The sequence below is a fragment of the Marmota monax genome, unplaced genomic scaffold (genome assembly GCF_021218885.2).
Source record: "Marmota monax isolate L192 unplaced genomic scaffold, Marmota_monax_Labrador192_F-V1.1 WCK01_AAM20220418_F8-fsc01438, whole genome shotgun sequence".
In the NCBI taxonomy this organism is placed as follows: domain Eukaryota; kingdom Metazoa; phylum Chordata; class Mammalia; order Rodentia; family Sciuridae; genus Marmota; species Marmota monax.
In genome coordinates this window covers 25,888-52,059 of record NW_026694684.1, presented here as the reverse complement: position 1 = coordinate 52,059, position 26,172 = coordinate 25,888, and the positions used below count along the sequence as shown (strand labels likewise).

General features: G+C 39.1%; 1 protein-coding gene and 1 long non-coding RNA gene across 8 annotated transcripts in view; one reads left to right on the top strand and one right to left on the bottom strand.

Moving 5' to 3' along the window:
* Positions 1-26,172, bottom strand: part of LOC124078559 (uncharacterized) — a 51,614-nt gene that overhangs the window by 11,532 nt on the left and 13,910 nt on the right. For 5 of the 7 annotated variants that reach the window (XM_046423406.2, XM_046423401.2, XM_046423402.2 and 2 more), the window contains exons 1-7: positions 22,347-22,473; positions 4,902-5,005; positions 4,452-4,574; positions 3,370-3,532; positions 2,240-2,332; positions 1,707-1,861; positions 995-1,135 (exon numbers count right to left, since the gene is read on the bottom strand). In XM_046423406.2, coding sequence (XP_046279362.1) covers positions 995-1,135; positions 1,707-1,861; positions 2,240-2,332; positions 3,370-3,532; positions 4,452-4,574; positions 4,902-4,991 — 765 coding nt within the window. In that variant the 5' untranslated portion in view covers positions 4,992-5,005; positions 22,347-22,473. Of the gene's footprint in view, positions 1-994; positions 1,136-1,706; positions 1,862-2,239; positions 2,333-3,369; positions 3,533-4,451; positions 4,575-4,901; positions 5,006-22,346; positions 22,474-24,593; positions 24,693-26,172 lie in introns of those variants that run through there. The other 2 variants (XM_046423403.2, XM_058572371.1) reach the window with 2 other exon arrangements.
* On the top strand, positions 184-25,091 carry LOC131423358 (uncharacterized). The gene is made up of 2 exons (XR_009224797.1): positions 184-1,518; positions 22,369-25,091. It is a non-coding gene; the product is annotated as an uncharacterized LOC131423358 (long non-coding RNA).

Here is a 26,172-nt window from a genome sequence, read left to right as displayed (position 1 = left end):
TTGAAATTTATCTGCAAGTATTTTGTACAGTATTTTTGTACCTCTGATTATCAGGGATTTGGCCTGTAACTTTCTTTTCTTGAAACATCCTTGCCTGGTTTTGGTATCAGGGTAATTTTGGCCTCATATTTTGGAAGTATTCCCTTTCCTTTGATTTTCTTTTGCACAAAAACATCAGAGAAGGCTTGGTATTAGTTCTTCTTTAAATGTTTGGTAGAACTCATCAGGGAAGCCGTCAGGTCCTGTGACTTTCTTTGATGGGAGATTTCATTGCTGATTCAATTTCCTTACTTGGTCTGCCCATCCATATTCTTTGAGGTGCAATTCAAATGTCATCTCTTCTGAGAAGCCTTAAATTCTTGCATGCATAACTAATCTTTTCTTCTCTGTGTTCCAAAAGGCCTTAATTCAGTCCTATCTTTACACAGAACCTCTAATTATTGCATTTATCACCTAGGCTGTATTTCTCATAGTTCCCTTTTCCCCATAGAAAAAAAGTGATTTTTCTACCTCCACTTGCATATCCTAGTATATACTAGTGACTCAATGAATGTAGTAGGCATTAGCACAGAGGACAGCAAATTTTTTCTATAAAGGGTCAGATAAGCAATAAATATGTATATTTTAAATATTTTCTAATAGTCTTGTTTTTTCCTCTTATGGTCCTGGGGATTAAACCTAGGGCCTCGTGCATGCTAGGAAAGCACTCTACCATTGATCTAAGCCCCTGGCTCCAAGAAATATTTCACACTATGTCTTCCATAGGGTCTCTGTAACCAACGATTCAACTCTGCTGTTTTTTAACACTGAGGCAGCAATAGACAATATATATAAAAAAATATGTAAATAAATGGGCACAGCTAAGTTCCAATAAAACCTTATTTTTCAAAAACAGGCTTCAGGCTAGATTTAGCCTGTGGGCCATGTGCTACCAAGTTCAATACATGAACTTCATGAACTAATTCCATTTCCTTATCATCCACACTGCAGTCACCTGGGAAATGTAGAAAGGCTTCAGTCTTGCTGACATCAAAGTCATTAACCGTTGTGTTAACCAGTTCACTTGGTTCTTGAGTTTGTATGGTGACATGAGGAAGAAGAGATGGCCTACTATCACCAGAGCCTGCTCTGCTACCTGTGCACAAGGAGATGAAATGAGCTGGCCTCAGTTTAGGAATAAAGACAGGACAAGTCCTCAGTAGCTTTGCCCCATTCATGTTTGTCTTCCCGGAGCCTGGCACAGTGCCTGGCAAACAGAAGGAATTTAGTAAATGCAAATAACAATTACATCATTAATGAAAAAGTGAATGGGTTTGGTTTTTTTTTTTTTTTTTTTGGCGGAGGGTAACCAGGGATTGAACTTAGGGGCACTCAACCACTGAGCCACATCCCCAACCCTATTTTGTATTTTATTTAAAGACAGGGTCTTACTGAGTTGCTTAGCACCTGACTTTCGCTGAGGCTGGCTCTGAACTCGCGATCCTCCTGCCTCTGCCTCCCAAGCCACTGGGATTACAGGTATGTACTACCATGCCCAGCGATCATACAGGGTTTTTTGACTGTCCCCTTTTCTGGACAATGGGAAGAGGTAACTGAAAAACATCACTCTCCTTTTTGGGGCAGACATTATTCCTTAACGACACTGTTTGGGCTTCAGCATCAATCCTTCATCCCATCAACCCAAACCCAACTACCCCCACTCCCACCTTCTTCATGTTCTTCAGGGGCCAACAGTTGAACAGAACCCGAAGGGTGCAGTAGGCCTTGATAGACACTGTCTCAGGGGTTATGTCCCTTTCTTCACCATCCTTAGAGCCCATATCCAGATGCTTCCGGGCACTGACAACCAATCTGCTGAGCACTATGAGAGGAGCACAGAACTTCAGCTACCCATTGAATTTTCCTTTCCCACAAAAGAATACAGTCCTCCTATACCCAAACCTAAAAGGGTCACTGGAATCCTGTGCAGGAAAACACCAACCCATTCACTCACTGACTCTCCAACTATATTTTTTTCCAACTATAGCTGGTTCTCCAGAAGCACCCACAGCATTCCTATCAAGTTTGGCTCTTGCCCCCAACCAGGAGATAGCAAGCAACTGTTCACACCCTGTCCTATTCCCACTAATTTCTGCCCTTTCCTCAGGCTACTTGGATCCCCATTATCTGGTCTTTTCCTGCCTTTCTTTCCTCCTATACTGACTCAAGAGAGCCTTCCCCAGGGTCATCTGAGCCTCACCATGACACATCACCAACATATCCTCCTCCTCCTCAGCCATCCTCAGCAAGCGCAGGATATAATTCCATGTAGCACCAATGTAGGTGATCGTACCTGAGAGGGAGAAGGAATGGTGAGCCTATTCTAGGGAGGTAAGCTTTCCAGCTATAGTGTACAAAATCTACAGTAGGAGCCATAAGGCTTGGATTCTGCCCTAGATCTACATCCAAAGAGTCTGAGAAACCTAGAGCTAGATACAATTTATCTGGACTTCAGTTTCTTCCACTGTGAGACAGAACTACAGTTTCTGATGAGATTATCTCACAGAACTCACAAGAAAGGTAAAGCTTAATAATGGCTGCTACTACACCATAAGTCCAAACAGCCTGCTAATACACCCTTTTCAAGGAAACTTGAACAACAAAAAGCTGGGCTGTCTGAGGTCAATGTGGGGCATCTGCCTGGATTAGATCAGGACACAACTTTTACTGCCATGTTTTCTGAGCTTTCTGGGTAGTCAAACCCACATGCCCTATCATTTGAAGCCAGTACCATAAGAAAAGCTGACTTCCTCCAGTCTCTGACTTCAGATACAAGTGGTAAATAAAGGGCAGGTGTCATTTGCCTGGTGACTTATTATTTTTCATTAAGGTTGGAATGGAATGGGTTGAGTCACCACTGGCTACTGAGCCACAGAGATGGAGACTGTACTCTATGGTGATTCCCTGCCTCATCCTACTATGACACTATTATCTTATGAGATTCTAGTCAAATTCAAAACCAGTTTTCCCCAAGCAAAACATTCCTCATGACCTCCCCACTCCCTCTGTCAAGTGGGGACTTTCTACTCTGCTTGCTCACTCCCTTCTTTGTTCCTAAATGTCCTCCTCAGCCAACCAGGCTCCCAGGCCTTAACATGTTTCCTTCTATGCCATTCCTGGTCTCCAAGAACTCTCTCCTATGTTCCCATCACCCTTCAGGGATGCTGGTTTGTCCCAGTCCTACCCTACACACAACCTCAGCCTGACCCAGGTGGAGCTGTTCCATGAGAAGAACTATGGTGATGAGGGTAGTCTCAGGTCCTAACAGTGACCCACACCCAATGTCCTGTCCTCTGATCAAATTAATTCCTCCATCACAGGGATCCATACCCTGGTAGAGGTTAAGTTTCCCCACTGCCACCAAGAGGCTCCTTGGGGGCAGGCTCTGCAGATCAGGTCTGTCCCACAGCTTGACAATGATCATTCCTGGGAAGTGGGACCCCACAGCCATTAAGACTGCTGTACACATCTCCTCCAGTTCTCCATGTGGCTTCTAGAAAGAAAGAAAAACTAACTGCCAAAGTTAATAACCAAGACACATTCCCCAGGCTTTTGAGAATCAGCTTTGGTCAACAACCAATTCTATCAAGAGAGCAGGAACTCACTTATATCAACATCACACCCCAGCCAATACGCATGTTTCTAATGATGGATAACAAGAGCTTGTTCTTAAGTCTATACAGTCTCTTGTCTAGTATTTTGTGGTGGGGGTGGGAACTGGGGTTTCCAGAGTACAGAGCTTTTTCTGCTGCAGAAAGTTAACCAATAAAATGTGAACAGAAGCAATAACTTTGGAAAATCCCTGATAGATCCAAGGTCTAGGTCAGAAGACAAGTGTGCCAGGGGAAGGCAGGTTATCTGAAAAAGAAGAACACCTCATAGGTGGATAGTTAACTAAGAAAATAAAGCAGCAGATTAACCTAGGGTCATAAAAGTAAATATAAAAGTATGAATGTGAGTTGATAGATACATAGACAACATGCAAGTTTAGTCTAAAGGGGCTAGCAGACAGATGGGTAGTCGTAAATAGGTTAGTTAGTAAACAGATTGAGATAATTAGTTGAGTTACAGTATCAAAGATGACTGTGTACAGCATCCTAGAAGGAGATTTAGGTCACAATCTGAGGACAAGATCACACTTGAGGCCAACAGCCCAAATCCTTCCCCCTTTCCATCTCACTTGTCCTGCCTATTACTTCACTCCATTGCTATATGTTCAAACTACCTAGATCACAATTCTTGACATGCATTAGGATACAAGACATGGACTCCAATAAACTTTTTAGAAACCTGAGTTACTCATATTCCAGGTGCCATTTAGCTTCCAAATGTAATAAGCCACCAAAAGAGAACTTCTGGGATCAGATCTTGTACCTTTCCTTTCCCCTGACATAGAAGCATAGACTCCTCACCAACATCTTCAGGTAGGTGATGATGGTATCTGTCACCTTCTGGCACAGTGCAGTTGACATTTTATTATTTAAGATTTTGACTTCTAATAGCTTGAGAGTTTCTAAGACATTATCAGCTGATACCTGTAGGAAAGAGAGAACTCAAGGGGAAAGTAATGTTGAAGGGTGAAAATAGTAAAATGGATAACAATCCCTGGTAGAGAAAGGAACAGGAAGAGCGGACCTAGGGAGTGGATTAAAGCTGGGTCAGGGTTTGTGTAGAGGTGTGGGTCAGACCAAGGACATGGAAACCAGGCCTGGAGCTGTGAATGGACTGGAGACCATGTAGTGTTCCGCTGATTAGAAATTCTCCCCATCCTCCTTGTATAGTGGTTATGTGCCCAACCCACTACTTTGGTGGAGGTGGTCCTGCCCTGGCTGGAGCCAGGAAGGTATCTGAAACATCCTCACCTCACCAGCAACTTGGAGGGCATCCATAAATTTCTTGATGTTCCTTCCTGTGATATCCCACATCAAGTCCCTTTCAGAGGTCGCTAACATAGCTGTAAATATCTCTGTAAACAATAAAGAAGTTGAGGAAGAGAGCTGTTTATTTCATTTAGGAGTTGGGTATTTCCTTAGAAGTATTTCACCATGGTATGGAGAAAATGTACACACACACACAAAAAGACATTTAAGAATAAAAAGGGAGAGCTGGGGTTGTGGCTCTGTGGTAGAGCGCTCGCCTAGCATGCACTTGGCACTGGGTTCAATCCTCAGTACCACATAAATGTAAAATAAAGATATTGTGTCCACCTAAAACTGAAGAATAAATATTTTTAAAAAAAGAATAAAAAGGGATTGCAGCTGTAGCTCAGTGTCAGAATGCTTGCCTAGTATGTGTGAGGCACTGGGTTTGATCCTCAGCACCACATAAAATAAGGTAAAGGTATTGTATCCATCTACAACTAAAAAACAATTTTTTTAATTTAAAAAAACAATAAGAAGACATATTTTAACTCCTGATTCCAACTCTGTCATAATATAACATATTAAGCAATCTTTAACTCCAGGAATCTCTACTTCCTCATGCATGAAATAAGTATAAGAAAGATTAACATGAGAATCAAAAATAATGGGATATGTGTTAGTAGATATCAACTTTCTGGATCTACTCCAGTCTGTTGGATAACATCATTTCCCCAAGGTCATACATGCCTTTTAAGGGACCAGTGAGTTTTAAGGGTGGTGAGTGTTTATCCACAGAACTAAAAGTTATAATTATACAAACTACAAAGCATGTTACATTAACCTGAGTCATAAGTTAATATTATTCAGAAAGAAAATAACTTAGCACATTGATTAGTTGGGTCTCAGTTTACTACTATTAAGGATAATTTATTCATTTGAATGCTTCATTTGTTTTTATTAAAGACATTACTTAACCTTGCCATGCCTTACTTTACTTAAAGGGCGTGTGGTCATCTTTGTGGTCCTCATCATTGTATTGTAGTCTTTACCTACCTCACAGAGTTGTTATGAGCATTATGTGAGACAATATATGAAGAAGAGTAACTAGCATGTAGTAAGAACTCAATAAAAGCTTATTATTTTATTCACAATTACAAAATTGAGCACACTGCTTAAATCCACAGCACAACTGAAAGCAAGGAGCCATTCATTGTTGTTGTTGTTGTTTGGGGTGTGGGGGGTACTGGAGTTGAATCCGGAGGCACTTTACTACTGAGCAACATCCCCAGACATTTTTATTGTTTTATTTTGGGACAAGATCTAATTGCTGACAAGTATGTGCCACCATGCTGAGAAGCATTCATTGCCATTTTTAGACAAGGCGATGCACATTATACCATGTTGTAGGGATGCAGGTGATACCTCCACAAAACAACCAGAAAGGAGATATGTGCACAAAGGAGGAGAGGGAGGGGAAGTAAAAGAGACACAGAAAGATGCCATTTAAAACAAACAAATGAACCCAAGATCCAAAAGACATGCAGAAAGTGAATACTAGGAAAGCCAACAAAATCAACACTAATTTTATAAAACATTCTCTCAGCCACCTGCTGTGCAGAAGGAGGAGCAGCAGAGGACTGTGACCCCAGCCCACTGCATGCAGTAGAGCAACCCCATCTACCAACATGGTAGCTTCAGCTTCCTCTCCAGCTTCCATCTAGTGACAACAGCCAGGACCTACAAGACCATCATCCTGGTTCCTGTAGGCAAGGTACTGGTAACCTGTAGGGATACTCCAAGATTATAAAATAGAAACTGTAATACCTCGAATGGATACTGCTAGAGAGGAAGATATTCAGAAATTGCCCAAAAGAAACCAAGCTGATGCAATAATAGATTCTATTAACTGTACAGTAGATGAAGTATCAGAGAAGGAGTCCAGAATGTGCATAATTAAAATGATCTACAAAGCAAAGAATGAATTAAGAAAGGAAATAAGGGCAACAATTGGCCACTCCAACAAAAACATAAGAGAGGAAATACAGGTAGCAAAAGATTACTTCAAGAGAGAGATAGAGTCCCTGAAAAAAAAAGTCAGAAATATTTGAAATGAAGGATACAATAAATCAAATAAAAAATTCAATAGAAAACATCAACAACAGACTAGATCACTTGGAAGACAGAATCTCAGGCAATGAAGACAAAATATATAATCTTGAAAATAAAGTTGACAACACAGTGAAGATGGTGAGAAACCATGAACAGAACCTTCAAGAATTATGAGCCAACATGAAAAGACCAAATCTAAGAATTATTGGGATAGAGGAAGGCACAGAGATACAAACAAAAGGAATGCACAATCTCTTCAATGAAATAATATCAGAAAATTTCCAAAGCATGAAGAGCAAATTGGAAAACCAAATACAAGAGGCTTACAGAACACCAAATGTACAAAATTACAACAGATCTACACCAAGGCATATTATAATGAAAATACCTACCATACAGAATAAAAAAAGAATTTTAAAAGCTGCAAGAAAAAAGTTTCAAATTACATAAGGGGAACTCAGCAAATTTCTCAACACAGACTATCAGAGCTAAGAGATCCTGGAACAACAAATACCAAGCTCTGAAAGAAAATGAATGCCAACCAAGAATCTTATATCCAGAAAAATTAAGTTTCAGATTTGATGACAAAGTAAAAAATTTCCATGATAAACAAAAATCAAAGCCTGCACTACATACAGAATATTCTTGGCAAAAAAAAAAATTCCATGAAGAAATGAAAAACAACAATGAAAATCAGCAAAGGGAGGAAGTACACTAAAGGAAAATCCAATAAAAGGAGAAATCAACTCAAAAACCAAAAATAAACCAAAATTACCAGGAACACAAACCATGTCTTAATAATAACCCTGAATGTTAATGTCCTAAACTCATTAATTAAAAGACATAGACTGACATATTGAATTAAAAAAAATAAAAGATCCAACAATATTCTGCCTTCAAGAGACTCATAGGAAAAGATATCCACAGACTGAAGGTAAAAGGATGGGAAAAAACATATCACTCACATGGGCCACGTAACACACAGGGGTTTCCATCCTAATATTAGATAAAGTGGACTTCAAACCAAAGTTAGTCAGAAGAAATACATTACATATTGCTTAAGGGAATCATACATCAACAAGACATAACAATCATAAATATCGAAGTCACGAAGATGGTGGCGAGGGGAGTGCATTGCCCCCGTGTGCCGAGTCACTGTGTGGGAGAATGACGAGTCAGGACTGCTAAAGGCTATCTTTTTAGGAATTTCCAGCAATAGTGGGGTGCTCCGGAACCTGGAGGAAGGATTTCCATCGCACGAGGATCGGCTACGGGGACTCAAACGCAAGAGATTTGTCGCACGGAGGGTAACACTGCTTATTCAGCAAATCGCCCCACGGCTAGAGTCTGCAGCACGCGCAGGGAAACGAGGAGATAGCGACGCAGGGATACAGCTCTGCAGTTTCTGCCAGCCGTGCAAGCACCGTACTCAGTGCTGAATTCTGGGTTCGAGACGGGGGAAGGAGGCGGTCCAATTCGGTTCTCCACACCGGTCAGATCACAGAGGAGGCCAGCGGCCACCATCTTGGAGAGCTGACGTCACCATCCCTGTTTTCGACTGACCACAGCTCATTCAGCCATAGAACAGGTAATTTCAGGCTGCCATTCGCCTGCGGCTTGCAGACAGATTACTCAGGCTCAGTGCTAAATAACCCGTGGAAACTGCTTCTTGGAGCCTGCTCTTATCAGAGCATACACCGAGCACAGAGCGGCTGAGTTCCGGCTCCCGGAACTGCTCTGGCCCAGGGCTAAGGAGCCCGCGGAAACTGCTTCTCGGTCCGGGTCCTGCTGAGTACTGTGGAGGTAAATACCAACCGAGCCTTCGTGGGCAGTGGCAACAGGACTGAGACGGGGCCCGTGAGGGCCGGTCAGGACTCACACGTTGCTTTGGTCACCCGGCAAAGGGAACGAAATGCTGCCATTCGCATAGGATACCAACATGGCAGAGATCTGATGTCATCAGAAAGCGGCGGAGGAGAGAACTTCATCAATACCAGCGGTGACAGAAACAGTTGGTCTCCTGGTAGGGAGGATGAGTCACAGACACCTGAGTCTCTCTCGCTTTGTCTTCGAGCCAGAGGGGAGGAGCCGGGCCGCCGCCTGCGCCCGGAGCAGGCCCAGCGGCTCGCCGGCCTGGTGGTCGCGTGACCCCAATTGGAGAGGGGGCGGAGCCGGGCCGCCGCCCGCGCCAAGAACAGGCCCAGCAACCTGCCGGCGTGGTAGTCACGACACCCCATTTGGAGTAGGGTCAGAGCAGAGCCGCCGCCCGTGCCCGCAAGGTAGGCAGACCTGCGAACGACCGGTGGAACAGGCCCAGCGGCCGGCCGGGGTGGTAGGCACATCACCCCAATTGGAGTAGGAGCAGAGCAGAGCCTTCGGCCGCGCCCGGAAGAGGCCCAGCAGTCCGCGGGTATGGTAGACAAGTCACACCAATTGAAGGGGGTCAGAGCAAAGCCGCCGCCCGCACCTGCAGGGTAGGCAGACCTGCAACCGACCGGCGGTTCAGGCCCAGTGACCTGCCGGCGTGGTAGTCACGACACCCCAATTGGAGTAAGGGCAGAGCAGAGCCGCCTCCCGCGCCCGGAATAAGCCCAGCGACCCGCCGGCGTGGTAGACACGTCACCCCAATTGGAGTAAGGGCAGAGCAGAGCCACCGCCCGCGCCTGCAAGGTAGGCAGACCGCCGCCCGACCCTGCAAGGGAGACTTTTCAACTATACAAGAGCAATATAAATATATAGGGGAAAAAAACATTTCAAAAACACAACAGTTTTACCAAGCAGAAAGAAACGCAAGCAGTATGAAAAGACAAGGAAAGAAAGGACCACAAGCAGTGCAGGTCAACTCAACTTTAGAAGAGGTAACAGCTGCAGCAGATGGAATGTCAGATAAAGAATTCAGGATATACATGCTTCAGATGATCTGGAGTCTCAAGGAAGACATTAGACAGCAAAATCAGACAATGAAAGATCACTTCGACAATGAATTACACAAACAAATCCAGGAAGCAAAGGATCAACTATACAGGGAGATAGAGGTTATAAAAAACAAACAAACAGAAATCCTAGAAATGCAGGAAGCAATAAACCAACTTAAAAACTCAATTGAGAATACTACCAGCAGAGTAGAACACTTAGAAGACAGAACATCAGACAATGAAGACAAAGTATTTCAACTGGAAAAGAACATAGACAGCTCAGCAAGACTGTTAAGAAACCATGAGCAGAACATCCAAGAAATATGGGATAACATTAAGAGACCAAACTTAAGAGTCATTGGGATACAGGAAGGTATAGAGGTCCAAACTAAAGGAATGAGCAATGAATAGTCAATGAAATAATACGAGAAAACTTCCCAGACTTGAAGAATGAGACAGAATCCCAAATCCTAGAAGCCTACAGGACGCCGAATGTGCAAAATCATAAGAGATCCACACCTAGACACATTATAATGAAGATGCCCAACATACAGAATAAGGAGAGAATTTTAAAAGCTACAAGAGAAAGGAAGCAGATTACATTTAGGGGTAAGCCAATCAGGATAACAGCTGATCTTTCAACACAGACTCTGAAAGCTAGAAGATCCTGGAATAACATATTTCAAACACTGAAAGAAAATGGGTTCCAACCAAGAATTGTGTATCCAGCGAAATTAAGCTTCAGGATGGAAGATGAAATTAAAACCTTCCACGATAAACAAAAGTTTAGAGAATTCGCAGCTAGAAAACCATCTCTTCAAAACATCCTCGACAAAGCATTACAGGAAGAGGAAATGGAAAATAACAATGAAAACCAACAGTGGGAGGTAGGACAGTAAAGGGGGGGAAAATAATCAAAGAGGAAAACAAACCATGTTTAGTAACAGAAATAAACAAATATGGCTGGAAGAACAACCCATATCTCAATAATAACCCTAAATGTTAATGGCTTAAACTCACCAATTAAGAGACACAGGCTAGTAGAATGGATCACAAAACAAGACCCAACAATATGCTGCCTACAGGAGACGCATTTGATAGGAAAAGACATACATAGGCTGAAGGTGAAAGGTTGGGAAAAATCATATCACTCATATGGACTTCAGAAACAAGCAGGAGTGTCCATACTCATATCAAATAAAATAGATTTCAAGCCAAAGTTAATCAAAAGGGATAAAGAGGGACACTACATACTGCTTAAGGGAACCATACACCAACAAGACATAACAATCATAAATATTTATGCCCCAAACAATGGTGCAGCTATGTTCGTCAAACAAACTCTTCTCAAGTTCAAGAGTCTAATAGACCACCATACCATAATCATGGGAGACTTCAACACACCTCTCTCGCCACTGGACAGATCTTCCAAACAAAAGTTGAATAAGGAAACTATAGAACTCAATAACACTATTAATAACCTAGACCTAATTGACATATATAGAGTATACCACCCAACATCAAGCAGTTACACTTTTTTCTCAGCAGCACATGGATCCTTCTCAAAAATAGATCATATATTATGTCACAGGGCAACTCTTAGACAATATAAAGGAGTAGAGATAATACCATGCATCTTATCTGATCATAATGGAATGAAACTGAAAATCAACGATAAAAGAAGGAAGGAAAAAGCATACATCACTTGGAGAATGAACAATAGGTTACTGAATGATCAATGGGTTATAGAAGACATCAAGGAGGAAATTAAAAAATTCTTAGAGATAAATGAAAACACAGACACAACATATCGGAATCTATGGGACACATTGAAAGCAGTTCTAAGAGGAAAATTCATTGCTTGGAGTTCATTACTTAAAAAAAGAAAACAACAACAAATAAATGATCTCATACTTCATCTCAAAATCCTTGAAAAAGAAGAGCAAAACAACAGCAAAAGAAGTAGAAGGCAAGAAATAATTAAAATCAGAGCTGAAATTAATGAAATCGAAACAAAAGAAACAATTGAAAAAATTGACAAAACTAAAAGTTGGTTCTTTGAAAAAATAAACAAAATCGACAGACCCTTAGCGATGCTAGCGAAGAGAAGAAGAGAGAGAACTCAAATTACTAGCATACGGGATGAAAAAGGCAATATCACAACAGACACTTCAGAAATACAGAAGATAATCAAAAACTATTTTGAATCCTTATACTCCAATAAATTAGAAGATAGTGAAGGCATCGATAAATTTCTGAAGTCATATGATCTGCCCAGATTGAGTCAGGAGGATATAGAAAACCTAAACAGACCAATATCAATTGAGGAAATAGAAGAAACCATAAAAAGACTACCAACTAAGAAAAGCCCAGGACCGGATGGGTATACAGCAGAATTTTACAAAACCTTTAAAGAAGAACTAATACCAATACTTTTCAAGCTACTTCAGGAAATAGAAAAGGAGGGAGAACTTCCAAATTCATTCTATGAGGCCAACATCACCCTGATACCTAAACCAGATAAAGACACTTCAAAGAAAGAAAACTACAGACCAATATCTCTAATGAACCTAGATGCAAAAATCCTCAATAAAATTCTGGCGAATCGGATACAAAAACATATCAAAAAAATTGTACACCATGATCAAGTAGGATTCATCCCTGGGATGCAAGGCTGGTTCAATATACGGAAATCAATAAATGTTATTCACCACATCAATAGACTTAAAAATAAGAACCATATAATCATCTCGATAGATGCGGAAAAAGCATTCGACAAAGTACAGCATCCCTTTATGTTCAAAACTCTAGAAAAACTAGGGATAACAGGAACATACCTCAATATTGTAAAAGCAATCTATGCTAAGCCTCAGGCTAGCATCATTCTGAATGGAGAAAAACTGAAGGCATTCCCTCTAAAATCTGGAACAAGACAGGGATGCCCTCTCTCTCCACTTCTGTTCAACATAGTTCTCGAAACACTGGCCAGAGCAATTAGACAGACGAAAGAAATTAAAGGCATAAAAATAGGAAAAGAAGAACTTAAATTATCACTATTTGCAGATGATATGATTCTATACCTAGCAGACCCAAAAGGCTCTACAAAGAAACTATTAGAGCTAATAAATGAATTCAGCAAAGTGGCAGGATATAAAATCAACACGCATAAATCAAAGGCATTCCTGTATATCAGCGACAAATCCTCTGAAATGGAAATGAGGACAACCACTCCATTCAAAATATCTTGAAAAAAAATAAAATACTTGGGAATCAACCTAACAAAAGAGGTGAAAGACTTATACAATGAAAACTACAGAACCCTAAAGAGAGAAATAGAAGAAGATCTTAGAAGATGGAAAAATATACCCTGTTCATGGCTAGGCAGAACTAACATCATCAAAATGGCGATATTACCAAAAGTTCTCTATAGGTTTAATGCAATGCCAATCAAAATCCCAACGGCATTTCTGTAGAAATAGAGAAAGCAATCATGAAATTCATATGGAAAAATAAAAGACCCAGAATAGCAAAAACAATGCTAAGCAGGAAGTGTGAATCAGGCGGTATAGCGATACCAGACTTCAAACTATACTACAGAGCAATAGTAACAAAAACAGCATGGTACTGGTACCAAAACAGGCGGGTGGACCAATGGTACAGAATAGAGGACACAGAAACCAATCCACAAAACTACAACTATCTTATATTTGATAAAGGGGCTAAAAGCATGCAATGGAGGAAGGATAGCATCTTCAACAAATGGTGCTGGGAAAACTGGAAATCCATGTGCAACAAAATGAAACTGAATCCCTTTCTCTCGCCATGCACAAAAGTTAATTCAAAATGGATCAAGGAGCTTGATATCAAATCAGAGACACGCCGTCTGATAGAAGAAAAAGTTGGCTACGATCTACATTCGGTGGGGTCGGGCTCCAAATTCCTCAATAGGACACCCATAGCACAAAAGTTAATAACTAGAATCAACAAATGGGACTTACTCAAGCTAAAAAGTTTTTTCTCAGCAAAAGAAACAATAAGAGAGGTAAATAGGGAGCCTACATCCTGGGAACAAAGCTTTACTCCTCACACTTCAGATAGAGCCCTAATATCCAGAGTATACAAAGAACTCAAAAAATTAGACAATAAGATAACAAACAACCCAATCAACAAATGGGCCAAGGACCTGAACAGACACTTCTCAGAGGAGGACATACAGTCAATCAACAAGTACATGAAAAAATGCTCACCATCTCTAGCAGTCAGAGAAATGCAAATCAAAACCACCCTAGGATACCATCTCACTCCAGTAAGATTGGCAGCCATTAGGAAGTCAAACAACAAGTGCTGGCGAGGATGTGGAGAAAAGGGTACACTTGTACATTGCTGGTGGGACTGCAAATTGGTGCAGCCAATTTGGAAAGCAGTATGGAGATTTCTTGGAAAGCTGGGAATGGAGCCACCGTTTGACCCAGCTATTCCCCTTCTCGGTCTATTCCCTAAAGACCTAAAAAGAGCATGCTACAGGGACACTGCTACATCGATGTTCATAGCAGCACAATTCACAATAGCAAGACTGTGGAACCAACCTAGATGCCCTTCAATAGACGAATGGATAAAAAAAATGTGGCATTTATACACAATGGAGTATTACTCTGCATTAAAAAATGACAAAATCATGGCATTTGCAGGGAAATGGATGGCATTAGAGCAGATTATGCTAAGTGAAGCTAGCCAATCCCTAAAAAACAAATGCCAAATGTCTTCTTTGATATAAGGAGAGTAACTAAGAACAGAGTAGGGACGAAGAGCAGGAGAAGAAGATTAACATTAAACAGGGATGAGAGGTGGGAGGGAAAGGGAGAGAGAAGGGAAATTGCATGGAAATGGAAGGAGACCCTCAGGGTTATACAAAAGTACATACAAGAGGAAGTGAGGGGAAAGGGAAAAATAATACAAGGGGGAGAAATGAATGACAGTAGAGGGGGTAGAGAGAGAAGAGGGGAGGGGAGGGGAGGGGAGGGGAGGGGGGATAGTAGAGGATAGGAAAGGCAGCAGAACACAACAGACACTAGTATGGAAATATGTAAATCAATGGATGTGTAACTGATGTGATTCTGCAATCTGTATATGGGGTAAAAATGGGAGTTCATAACCCACTTGAATCAAAGTGTGAAATATGATATGTCAAGAACTATGTAATGTTTTGAACAACCAACAATAAAAAATTTTTTAAAAAGACAATCATAAATATCTATGGCCCAAACAAAGGAGCATCTACATATATCAAACAAACCCTTCTTGATTTCAAGAAGCAAATAGATCACAACACAATAATAGTGTGTGATTTTAACACACCTCTCTCGCCACTGGATAGATCTCCAAATAAAAACTAAACAAAGGAATTATAGAACTCAATAATACAATCAATAACTTAGACTTAACAGACATATATAGAGTATTTCATCATCGAGCAATACACCTTCTTCTCAACAGCACATGGATCCTTCTCTAAAATAGACCATATATTATGCCACAAAGCAACTCTCAGCAAATACAAAAAAAAAAATAGACTACGCTGTATTCTATCAGTTCATAATGGAATGAAACTAGAAATCATTGATAAAATAATAGAAGCTACTCCAAAACCTGGAAACTAAATAATATGATATTAAATGAGCAATGGATAGCAGAAGACATCAAGGAGGAGATTAAAAAATTCCTAGAGGTATATGAGAACACTGAGACAATATATCAAAATCTCTGGAATACTATGAAGGCAGTGCTAAGAGGAAATTTCATTGCATTGAGCTCATTCAATGAAATAATAAAAAGTCAATAAATGACTTAACATTACATCTCAGAGCCCTAGAAAAAATAAATCAACACAGTAGAAGAAGACAGGAAATAATTTAAATCAGAGCTGAAATCAATGAAATTGAAACAAAAAATAATAATTTTTAAGAATCAACAAAATGAAAAGTTGGTTCTTTTTTATTTCTTTCATATATGACAATAGTGGAATGTATTACATTCATAATTATCCATTCACAGCACAATTTTTCATAACTCTGTATATAAAGTATGTTCACAGCAAATTATGCCATTATATATGAGCTCTCTTATTGATTTTTTTTTGCATTACAATTCTTAATACACCTTTATACTACAATTTATCATATCTCTGTTGAAAAGTTGGTTCTTTGAAAAAATAAATAAAATTGATTAAACTCTTAGTCCTGCTAACAAAGAAGAGAAAAAAACTCAAATCACTAAAATTCATGATGAAAAAGAAAAATATTGAACTGAGATTGTGGCTCAGTGGTAGGGTACTTGCCTGGCACATGTGAGGCACTGGGTCTGATCTTCAGCACCACATTAAAAAAATAAAGTTATGTCATCTTTAACTAAAAAAATATTTTAAAAAAAGGAAATATCACGATGGACACTATTGAAATACAGAAGATAATTAGAAGTTATTTTCAAAATTTATACTCCAATAAAATAGAAAATCTTGACGACATTGACAATTTCCTAGAAACATATGATATACCCAAACTGAATCAGGAGGACATACACAATTTAAACAGATAAATTTCAAGCAAGGAAATAGAAGAAATCATCAAAAGCCTACCAACAAAGAAAAGTCCAGGACCAGATGGATTCTCAGCTGAGTTCTACAAGGCCTTCTAAAAAGAACTAATACCAATACTCCTCAAAATATTCCATGAAAGAGAAAAGGAGGGAACCCTTCCAAACTCATCTTATGAGGCTAGCATCACCCTGATACCAAAACCAAAGACACATCAAGGAAAGAAAACTTCAGACTCAAGTCCCTGATGAACATAGACACAAAAATTCTCAATAAAATCCTGGGCCAACCACATACTAAAACATATTAAAAAGATAGTGCACCATGATCAAGTGGGGTTCATCCCAGGGTTGCAGGGTTGGTTCAACATACAGAAATCAATATGTAATACATCATGTATCAATGAACTTAAAGACAAGAATCATAAATTATCTCAAGAGATGCTGAAAAAGCATTCGATAAAATACAGTACCTCTTCATGTTCAAAATACTAGAAAAAGTACGAGTAGTACAATCATTGTAAAAGCTATCTATGCTAATTCCAAAGCCAACATCATTCTAAGTGGAGAAAAATCTGAAGCATTCCCACTAAAAACTGGAACAAGACAAGGATGCCCTCTTTCACCACTTCTATTCAATATAGTCCTTGAAATTCTAGCCAGAGCAATCAGACAGACAAAACAAATTGAAGGGATACACATAGGAAAAGAAGAACTCACTATCACTATTTGCCCATGACAAGATTCTATACTTAGAAGATCCAAAAAATTCTACCAGAAAACTTCTAAAACTAATAAATGAATTCAGCAAAGTAGCAAGATATAAAATCAATACCCATAAATCAAATTTCTATATATAAATGATGAATCCACTGAAAGAGAAATTAGGAAAACTACCCCATTAAAAATAGCTTCAATCTAACAAAAGAGGTGAAAGACCTCTACAATGTAAACTACAGAACACTAAAGAAGGAAATTGAAGAAGACCTTAGAAGATGGAAAGATTTCCAATGTTCTTGGAAGACAGAGTTAATATTGTCAAAATGGCCATACTACCAAAACTGATTTAATGCAATGCCTACTAAAATCCCAATGACATTCTTCATAGAACTAAAAAAAAACAATCATGAAATTCATTTGGAAAAATAAGAGACCCAGAATAGCCAAAGCAATCCTTAGCAAGAAAAGTGCAATAGGAAACATCACAATACCAGACCTTAAACTATACTATAGAGCAATAGTAACAAAAACAGCATAGAATTGGCACCAAAATAGCCATGTAGACCAATGGTGCAGAGTAGAAGACACAGAGACCAACCCACATGAACACAGTTATCTCATACTAGACAAAGGCACCAAAAATATACATTGGAGAAAGGATAGCCTTTTCAACAAATGGTGTTATAAAAACCAGAAATCCATATGTAGCAAAATGAAATTAAACCACTATTTCTCACCATGCACAAAACTCAACTCAAAGAGGATCAAGGACCTAGGACTTGAACCAGAGACCCTGTATCTAATAGAAGAAAATGTGGGCCCAAATCTTCATCATGTTGGATTAGGCCCCAACTTCCTTAACAAGACTCCTAAAGCACAAGAAATAAAATCAAGAATCAATAAATGAGATAAATTCAAACTAAAAAGCTTCTTCTTAGCAAAAGAAACAATTAATGAAGTGAAGAAAGAGCCTACATCTTGGGAGCAAATTTTTACCACATATACATTAGATAGAGCACTAATCTCTAAGATATATAAAGAACTCAAAAAACTTAACACCTAAAAAACAAACAACCCAATCAATATAATTAAGACTGGAGATAGTTAAAGAGAGAATAACGAAATTGAATTTATCCATTATACAAAGCAGAGAAACACAACAATTTTTCATAAAAGAACAATGAACAGATATGGAGGAAAGAGGAGTTCTACAAGAATAGAGGGAAGGCAATATATAAAAGTAACTGAGAATTTCCAGAAGTGAAAAAGGCCAGAATCTTCTAATTTAAAGTGCACCATAGGTATTATCTAAAGATAAAACCATGCTTTAGTAAAACTTCAGAAATCAGGGGTAAAAAGAAAAATCCTAAAACCATGAGAATGAAATACAAATCACCTACAAAAGAATAGGCAACTTATGGCATACTTATGGCAATAAGACATGGCATGGAGGAAGTAAGGAAACAAAAAGAAGTATGCTGTACTCATTGTACAGTAATGACTAAAGAAGTATAAAGAATGTAAAACTATCAAAGTAATAAAAAGGAGAAACCGAATGGTTTAAAACCAACTCAAAAAAAAATCAATAAAATAAAATAAAACCAACTCAATCCAAAGAATAAAGAGAGAAAAGAAAAATTAGGGACACAGAATAAGTGGCACATTGAGAATGTGCTTTTAAAAGATGGTAGATATTCCAGAAGTGGTGGCACATTCTTGTAATCCTAGTGACTCCAGAGGCTGAGGCAGGAGGATTTCAAGTTGAGGCCAACCTCAAAAACTCAGCAAGACCCTCAGCAACTTAGAGAGATCCTGTCTCAAATAAAAAGTATAAAAAGGACTGGTGATATAGCTCAGTGTTAAAATGTCCCTAGGTTCAACCCCCAGTACCAAAAATTTAAAAATATTTTTTTAAAAAAGATGGTAGATGTACATCCAAATATTACCACCTACATTCAATGTAAATTGAGTAAATATTCTAAGTAAAAGAAAAAGATTGTTGGTATACTTTATTAAAAAGAAAACAGGGATGGGCATGTAACTCAGAAGTAGAGTACTTGTCCAGATTGGGCAAGGCCCTGGGTTCAATCCCTAGAACTAAAAAAGAAAACCTACCATGTGCTATTTATAAGCAAAGGATACAAGATTGAAGGGGCTGTAGTTCATTGGCAGAGCGCTTGCCTAGCATGGATGAGGCACCTGGTTCAATCCTCAGCACCACATAAAAATACATAAAGGCAAGCTGTCCATCTACAACTCCAAAACGAATTTAAATTTTAAAAAAATACAAGAAAAAAATAGACTATATAAATACTAATCAAAATAAAGCTAGTATGGGAGTGGGAATTTAGTTCAGTGGTAGAATACTTACCTAGCATGCATGAGGCCCTGGGTTTGACCCTCATACAAAAAAGAAAAAAGAGGAGGAGAAAAAAAGAAGAAAAGCTAGCATAGGTAGATTAACAGAAAATAAAATAGATCTGCAGGCAAAGAGAACATTTCACATTTAATTCATCAAGGAGAACATTTCACATTTAATTCATCAAAAAGTATATTAATTTCCCCTTCCTTTTCTCTTTCTCTAGCTCCTTATCGTGCTGGTGAGACTCAAACACAAGAACTCAGGCATGCAAAACACAGATTTCTAATTACATTGTAGACAAAGAACATGTTCTGTATAAATTTTTGTTCAAAATCTGTAGAGATTAGCCTTAGTTCCCAGTATATTATGCGTTTTTTATGTGTGTGTATGCTAGAGAAGAATACATATCAATTTTGGATACAGTTAAGTTTATTTTATCAATTTTGCTAGTTATGGCTTTCAAATATGTATTTATACTTTCGTTTTATCCAGTCTAAGAGTTAAAATCTCCACTTTCAGTCTGGGTTTACCAATTTCTATTTTTTGTTGATAATTTTATGTTTTATATATTTAAAGTTATGTTATTAGACTCATAAATTCAGATTGTTGTATCTCAGGGAAAAAGGGGACTGGAGAGGTGAGGTGGCATGGGTGCAGGAAAGATGGTGGAATGAGATGGATATCATTACTCTAGGTACATGTATAACTGCACATATGGTGCGACTCTACATTGAGTATAACCAAAGAAATAAAAGTTGTGCTCCATTTGTGTACAATGAATCAAAATGCATTCTGCTGTCATATATACCTAATTGGAATAGAAAATAAAATATATCTGCAAGATGGAGTTTAGTGTTAAAGTATGTTCTTTGCATACCCAAGGCCCTGTGTTTAAACCCTTCAATCCTTCTTTTCTTAATACTGAACATGGACTTTGGAAGATTTATTTGCCAGTTGACACAGTGGTAGGCTTTATTAGTAGAGGGGGCTGGAGGGAAAGTACAGGAAAAGGGATTTATCTTCCTATTCCAGCTGCTTCTGGTCCATTCCTATGGCCTGGCACATTTATGGGACTCCAGAGGTGCTCACTCTCAGCACACTCTTTTACCAATCCCACCCCTTGATCACTGTCCCCATGACTGGAGGCAACCAGCAAAACAAATGTGCATAGCAGTTTCATTTGTTATAGCCAAAAGCTAAACCACCAAAATGCCCTTCAATAGGTGAATGGCTAAACAAACTGTGACACATCCACACCATGGAATACTACTCATTTTTCACCATTATTGGTTACTACTATATCGAATCATTACTTTCAAAATTGACAAACATCATGTTTTTCCTACCTTGCCTGTACAAATTGAGTTACAGAGTAACCAAACAGTTGCTGAGAAAAGTTCTCAGCATGATTCTAGCTAGTAAATGGAAAAGGAATGAGCAAGTCATAAAACCACCTTTTCAACCTTAATGAAATTATGGATCTAACTCTGAACACTAATGAACAGTACAACCATTAGGCAAAGGCTAATGGAAACTTTATAATCAATGTCAGCTGATAACACATGAATCTACTAAAAGTGAAATTTCACAGGCTGTAGATGCAATGTAATAGGAACCACAAAGCACCACCCAGGAAATATTTGTTTTGTTGTTGTTCTATTAGGTATATATGACAGCAGAATGCACTTTGATTCATTGTACACAAATGGAGCACAATTTTTATTTCTCTGGTTGTACACAATATAGAGTTGCACCATATGTGCAGTCATATGTGTATCTAGAGTAATGATGTCCATCTCATTCTACCATCTTTCCTGCCACCTCCTCTCCCCACTCTCCCTTTTTCAGGAAGTTCCTCCACTCTTCCCATGCTCCCCACCCCCCATTATGGATTAGCATCCACTTATCATCATTCCGCCTTTGGTTTTGGGGGATTGGCTTAGTTCATTTAGCATGATATTCTCCAACTCCATCCATTTACCTGCAAATGCTATAATTTTATTCTCTTTTAATGCTTGAGTATTAGTCCATTCAACTGTTAAACTGGAAAAAAAACTAAACTACATCACAAGCAAGCACTCAGTCAAATTCATTAGATGGGAAAGTCTACAAGAAAAGTAATCCAGTTTGTCAACAAGGGCTTGTAAAAGGGGGCCAAAAATGGATGATTATAAACAAATGCAGAGTTGAATCTAATCAAGATCCTGATTCAGATAAAACAACTATGAAAAGACAATATCTTAAGAGACAGCTGAACCCATATTGGATATGCAGAGATATTAGAATTTAATAATTTATTATATGTAATTATGTATTTTTTAAAGTAATAATTTGTTAGAGATGCATGCTGAAAACTCAGATGAAGTGCATTGTGGGGCCAGGTTGGGTGGTGCGGGCCTGTAATCTCAAATGATTCTAGAGACTGAGGCAGAAGGATCACCAGTGGCGGGTCAGTGTGGGCATCTTAACAAAATTGAGCCTTAAAAGAAAAAATTAAAAACATCAGAAAGTGTGTGTGTATATATACATGGTTCAGTACTAAAGCATTCCTGGGTTCAAAATAAAAGGGAGAGAAAGAAGGAAAGAAAAGAGAAATGAAATCCGATGTCTGGAATATTAAAGATATTCCAGCCCTCACCTCTGCCTCCCCCAAATTGCAGATTACATGAAACAATACAGACAGAGGTCCTACTACCAACCCTGTCCCACGCAGGTGTCTCCTTGGGGCGGCCCTTCCTGAGCAGCACTCACCGTGGCTTACTGTCTCTTACAGCGCGAACAGGTCAGACCCCCGAGGAATCAAGTCAGCCGGTAGCGAATTTGCATCGCCCCGCCTCTGCACTAACGACTGTCAACGTTGGCCAACATCCACCGAGAGAGAAGCGTGCGCTGCCAGGCCCCCCGCGCCACTGCACCTGCAGACTCCACTACCCCGGCACAAGACAGCCAGGACCTAGAAGACCAGGGGTTTGCGAGGGCTGCGCCATTGAGCTTGGGCGGTAGAATACTGCCCGGCATTAAGTGGCATTGGGAACTCTGGACGCAACGGACCTTTAAGGCTGTGGGTGGGAATCCAGACCACAACTTCTGGTTCAGTGCCCCACTCCCTCTGCTTTTCGGACCGGTGCAGGGGTGTTTAGTTGAGCTTCTGTCCATTAGCGCCAAGTGTACTGGGCGCTCAGCAGTGGCTGACTTGATCAAATTGGCCTATATTTTACCAAATACCCCAAGGTCAAAGCGCTGCACTCGAGAATCCAAACCCTGCATTCTGGTCCTGGCTTTTGTCAGCTTATAGCATGTTTGGAGTTTCATTATTTTGTCTCTAAAACAGAGGAACCCTGCCCTGCCACCTCCACAGAGCTGTGCAGTATCTTCAGCCTCAAGAGATGAATGCGTCTAAGTGAAAGCGCTCTGGAGATGACAGTTCCGTGGAATTGTTCCTACTCCGTGCACGGCACCGCCCTGCAAAGGTGGAAGAAGTTACGACTTTTTTTCAAAGGGCTCACCTTCAAATTAGGACAAAACATCCCTTCTGCTCCCTAAAGTTTCTCCTTTTTTCAGTTGGGAATTGGGCTAGTTGATTCTCAACTTTTCTGAAAGTATGATTCTATAAAATAACAGGGAGCACTTTATGCAAGCGTTCCTGGGAATGACTCTGGAAATTGTCTGGACTTCCGGACAGGGCAGGAGTATCAGGAAGAACTGCTGGAACCTGGAGGAAAGGTTTTTGAGGAGAGAAGCCAGTGTTCCAACAAGCTGTGTAAAAGCTTGCATGTGGGAATTTTCAAAAGGTTATGCCAGAGTCAGTTTTTGTTATCTGCTTCCAATTCCCACTGACTGGAAGAGGGCAAGGAATTTATAATCTTCACTGTCACAGAATGTGGCCCAAGAAAACCCTAAAAAGGTCTTTAAAATTTAAACTTTAAAAATAATGTAAAAATTACATATCATCCATATTTGCTATTTCACCATAAAAAAAATTAATTCTTGTCAATTCAAACTGAAAAATAAGACACATTAGGTTTTACCCTTTTGCTTCAAATTCTCCCCATCCCTCCTAGAGTATGAATCTTCCAATTTAAGAACAACCATTGTAGGAATAGAAAGTGATTGGGACATGAAGGTCAGTCAGAGTTTGGTTGTACAAGGTTCTAAACAGCAAGCTAAAAACTTTAGAGCAATTTGTTATTCAAGTGTTTTGAACAGAAGAATTAAATGACAAAAGCAATGTCTTGGAAATATTAAGCCAAAAGCTTAATATTTTAAGGATGATTTTGCAGGGAAAAAGACCAGAAGTAGGCAAACTGGGTTGTGTGCTAAGCCATACAGTGCCATAGGGACTTCAACCTCAAGCATGGCAATAGAGGCAGGGATGTGGCTCAGTGGTAGAGTGCTTGCCAAGCATGCTCAAGGCTACAGATTCCATCCAGCAATGCAAAATAAAAGTGACATCAGGAATAGAGAGAATCAAGGCAATTAATACTAGGCTGTAAACCTGGATTGATACTTCTATCCTCCCCTCACTCCTACCTCAGAAGTTTTTTTAGTAAGAGAGTCATATTCCTAACATTAGACCCTGGGCTTCATCTCAAATATAAAATCAGAAGTTAGCCCTATGGGGATCACCAGTGAATTTCTTACTTAACAGTCTCAAATGATGACATTTGTTGAATTAAATCAAAGACCTGCTTAACAAACTCCTCTCAAACTCAAGACTTGGAAGAAAAAGTATTCTACTAGTGTAGAAATCTGCTTTCTATAGATCCACAGAGCTATTTAAACCCACAATGTCTTTGCATTTACTACTAGTAATCTCAAAGCTAAATAGTGTGCAGTTTAAAAAAACTATTGATTGGCCAGCATTTTTTCTTACTAATGTAAAGTACATGCTGCAGTAAAATCACAGCTATCAGGATTCAGATCCCCACTCTACTATTAAATCAGCTGAGTGACTTTAAGCACTCTGAGAGTCTCTCTTATAAAATTAATAGGACTTACCTTAAAGGATTCTTGTGAGATCAAATGAGAAATCCAGGCTGGGGGTGTGGCTCAGGGGTAGAGTGCTCGCCTAGCACATACGAGGCCCTGGGTTTGATCCTTAGCACCACATAAAAATAAATAGATAATAAAGGGATTATGTCCAACTAAAAAATAATATTGAAAAATGAGAAATCCCATAAAGTGCTTAACACATTGCATGCCCCATTATAAAAGCTCAATAACGTTAGTTATGGCTAATATTCATGAACTGGATTTTGTTTTAGCCTCCCTGTGCTTTTTTTTATGTTTTCTTAGGTCTTTTGAATACAGCTATAATATAAATCTAACAATAAATGAATAAAAGATAATAATAATAAATAAAGGGGCTGGGAATGTGGCTCAAGTGGTAGCGTGCTCGCCTGGCATGCATGCGGCCCGAGTTCGATCCTCAGCACCACATACAAAACAAAGATGTTGTATCCACCGATAACTAAAAAATAAATATTAAAAATTCTCTCTCTCTCTCTCTCTCTCCTCTCGCACTCTCTCTTTTTAAAAAAATAATAATAAATAAAGTTGGTCCTGAATGTAAATAAATCAAACTTTGAGATTTAGTCTTCTGGCAACTGGAATGGCAAATATAATGAATTCAAGAGTAATAATACATTTCAAAGGCAAACATTAGGGAGGAGGGTAAGATTATAAATTCAGTAAATTAGACAAAGGGGAATGAATAGAAGGGAGGGGGATAGGAAAAGGAAAAACAGAATTAATCTGACATAATTTTCCTATGTACATATATGAATACACCACAGTGAATACCACCATGGTGTACATCCATAAGAAAGGGGTCCTAATTAGAATAAGATATATTCCATGCTTGTATATTTATATCAAAATGGATTCTACTGTTGTATATAACTAAAAAGAATGAATAAAAGTTTTAAAAAGAAAGTAGAAAACAGGAATGGCAAAAATAAATATTCTACTGTTATTTATGGTTTGATAGATGAACATTATTTGGGGCAAGGATAGGGAGGACCCATCCATGTTTCAGGCAGGACTAAGACCTCTGAAGGGGATCTTTTCTTGGGGTCTAGCCTAGCCTTGGCATACCTTCAGTCAAGTAGTGCCTGAATATCAATCCAGAAGCTGAATTATCTCAATAAACTCAAAAAGTCTCAGGCTCACTACAAATGCATGATGGCTAAATTTACATTCATGCAATGGATTCTTTGTAAAGGAGCTGTTTCCAGTAAGTAAAAGCTCATTTCTCTTTTGTGTATGAATTGAAAATTGCTTAATGAGCATATCATAACAAGGAAACCATAGGAATTTGAGTGACACATGTTACCTAGGTTCTGGGAGAGTCCATGAAATATATCTGTCTATAAGAGAAAATACCTCTATAAAGACCTTGCTCCTATCCCCAAGACCCCATGTGCCTCTCCTCATTGGCAGTTCATGATGTACTCTAACAATATTTCTCTGAAACCTAGTTATTTTTATTTCTATGTCCATATGTACCTATATATTACCTCTGCTCATTAAGTTACTCTACGATGGGTATAGGACACATCATTTTCACACATAAAAC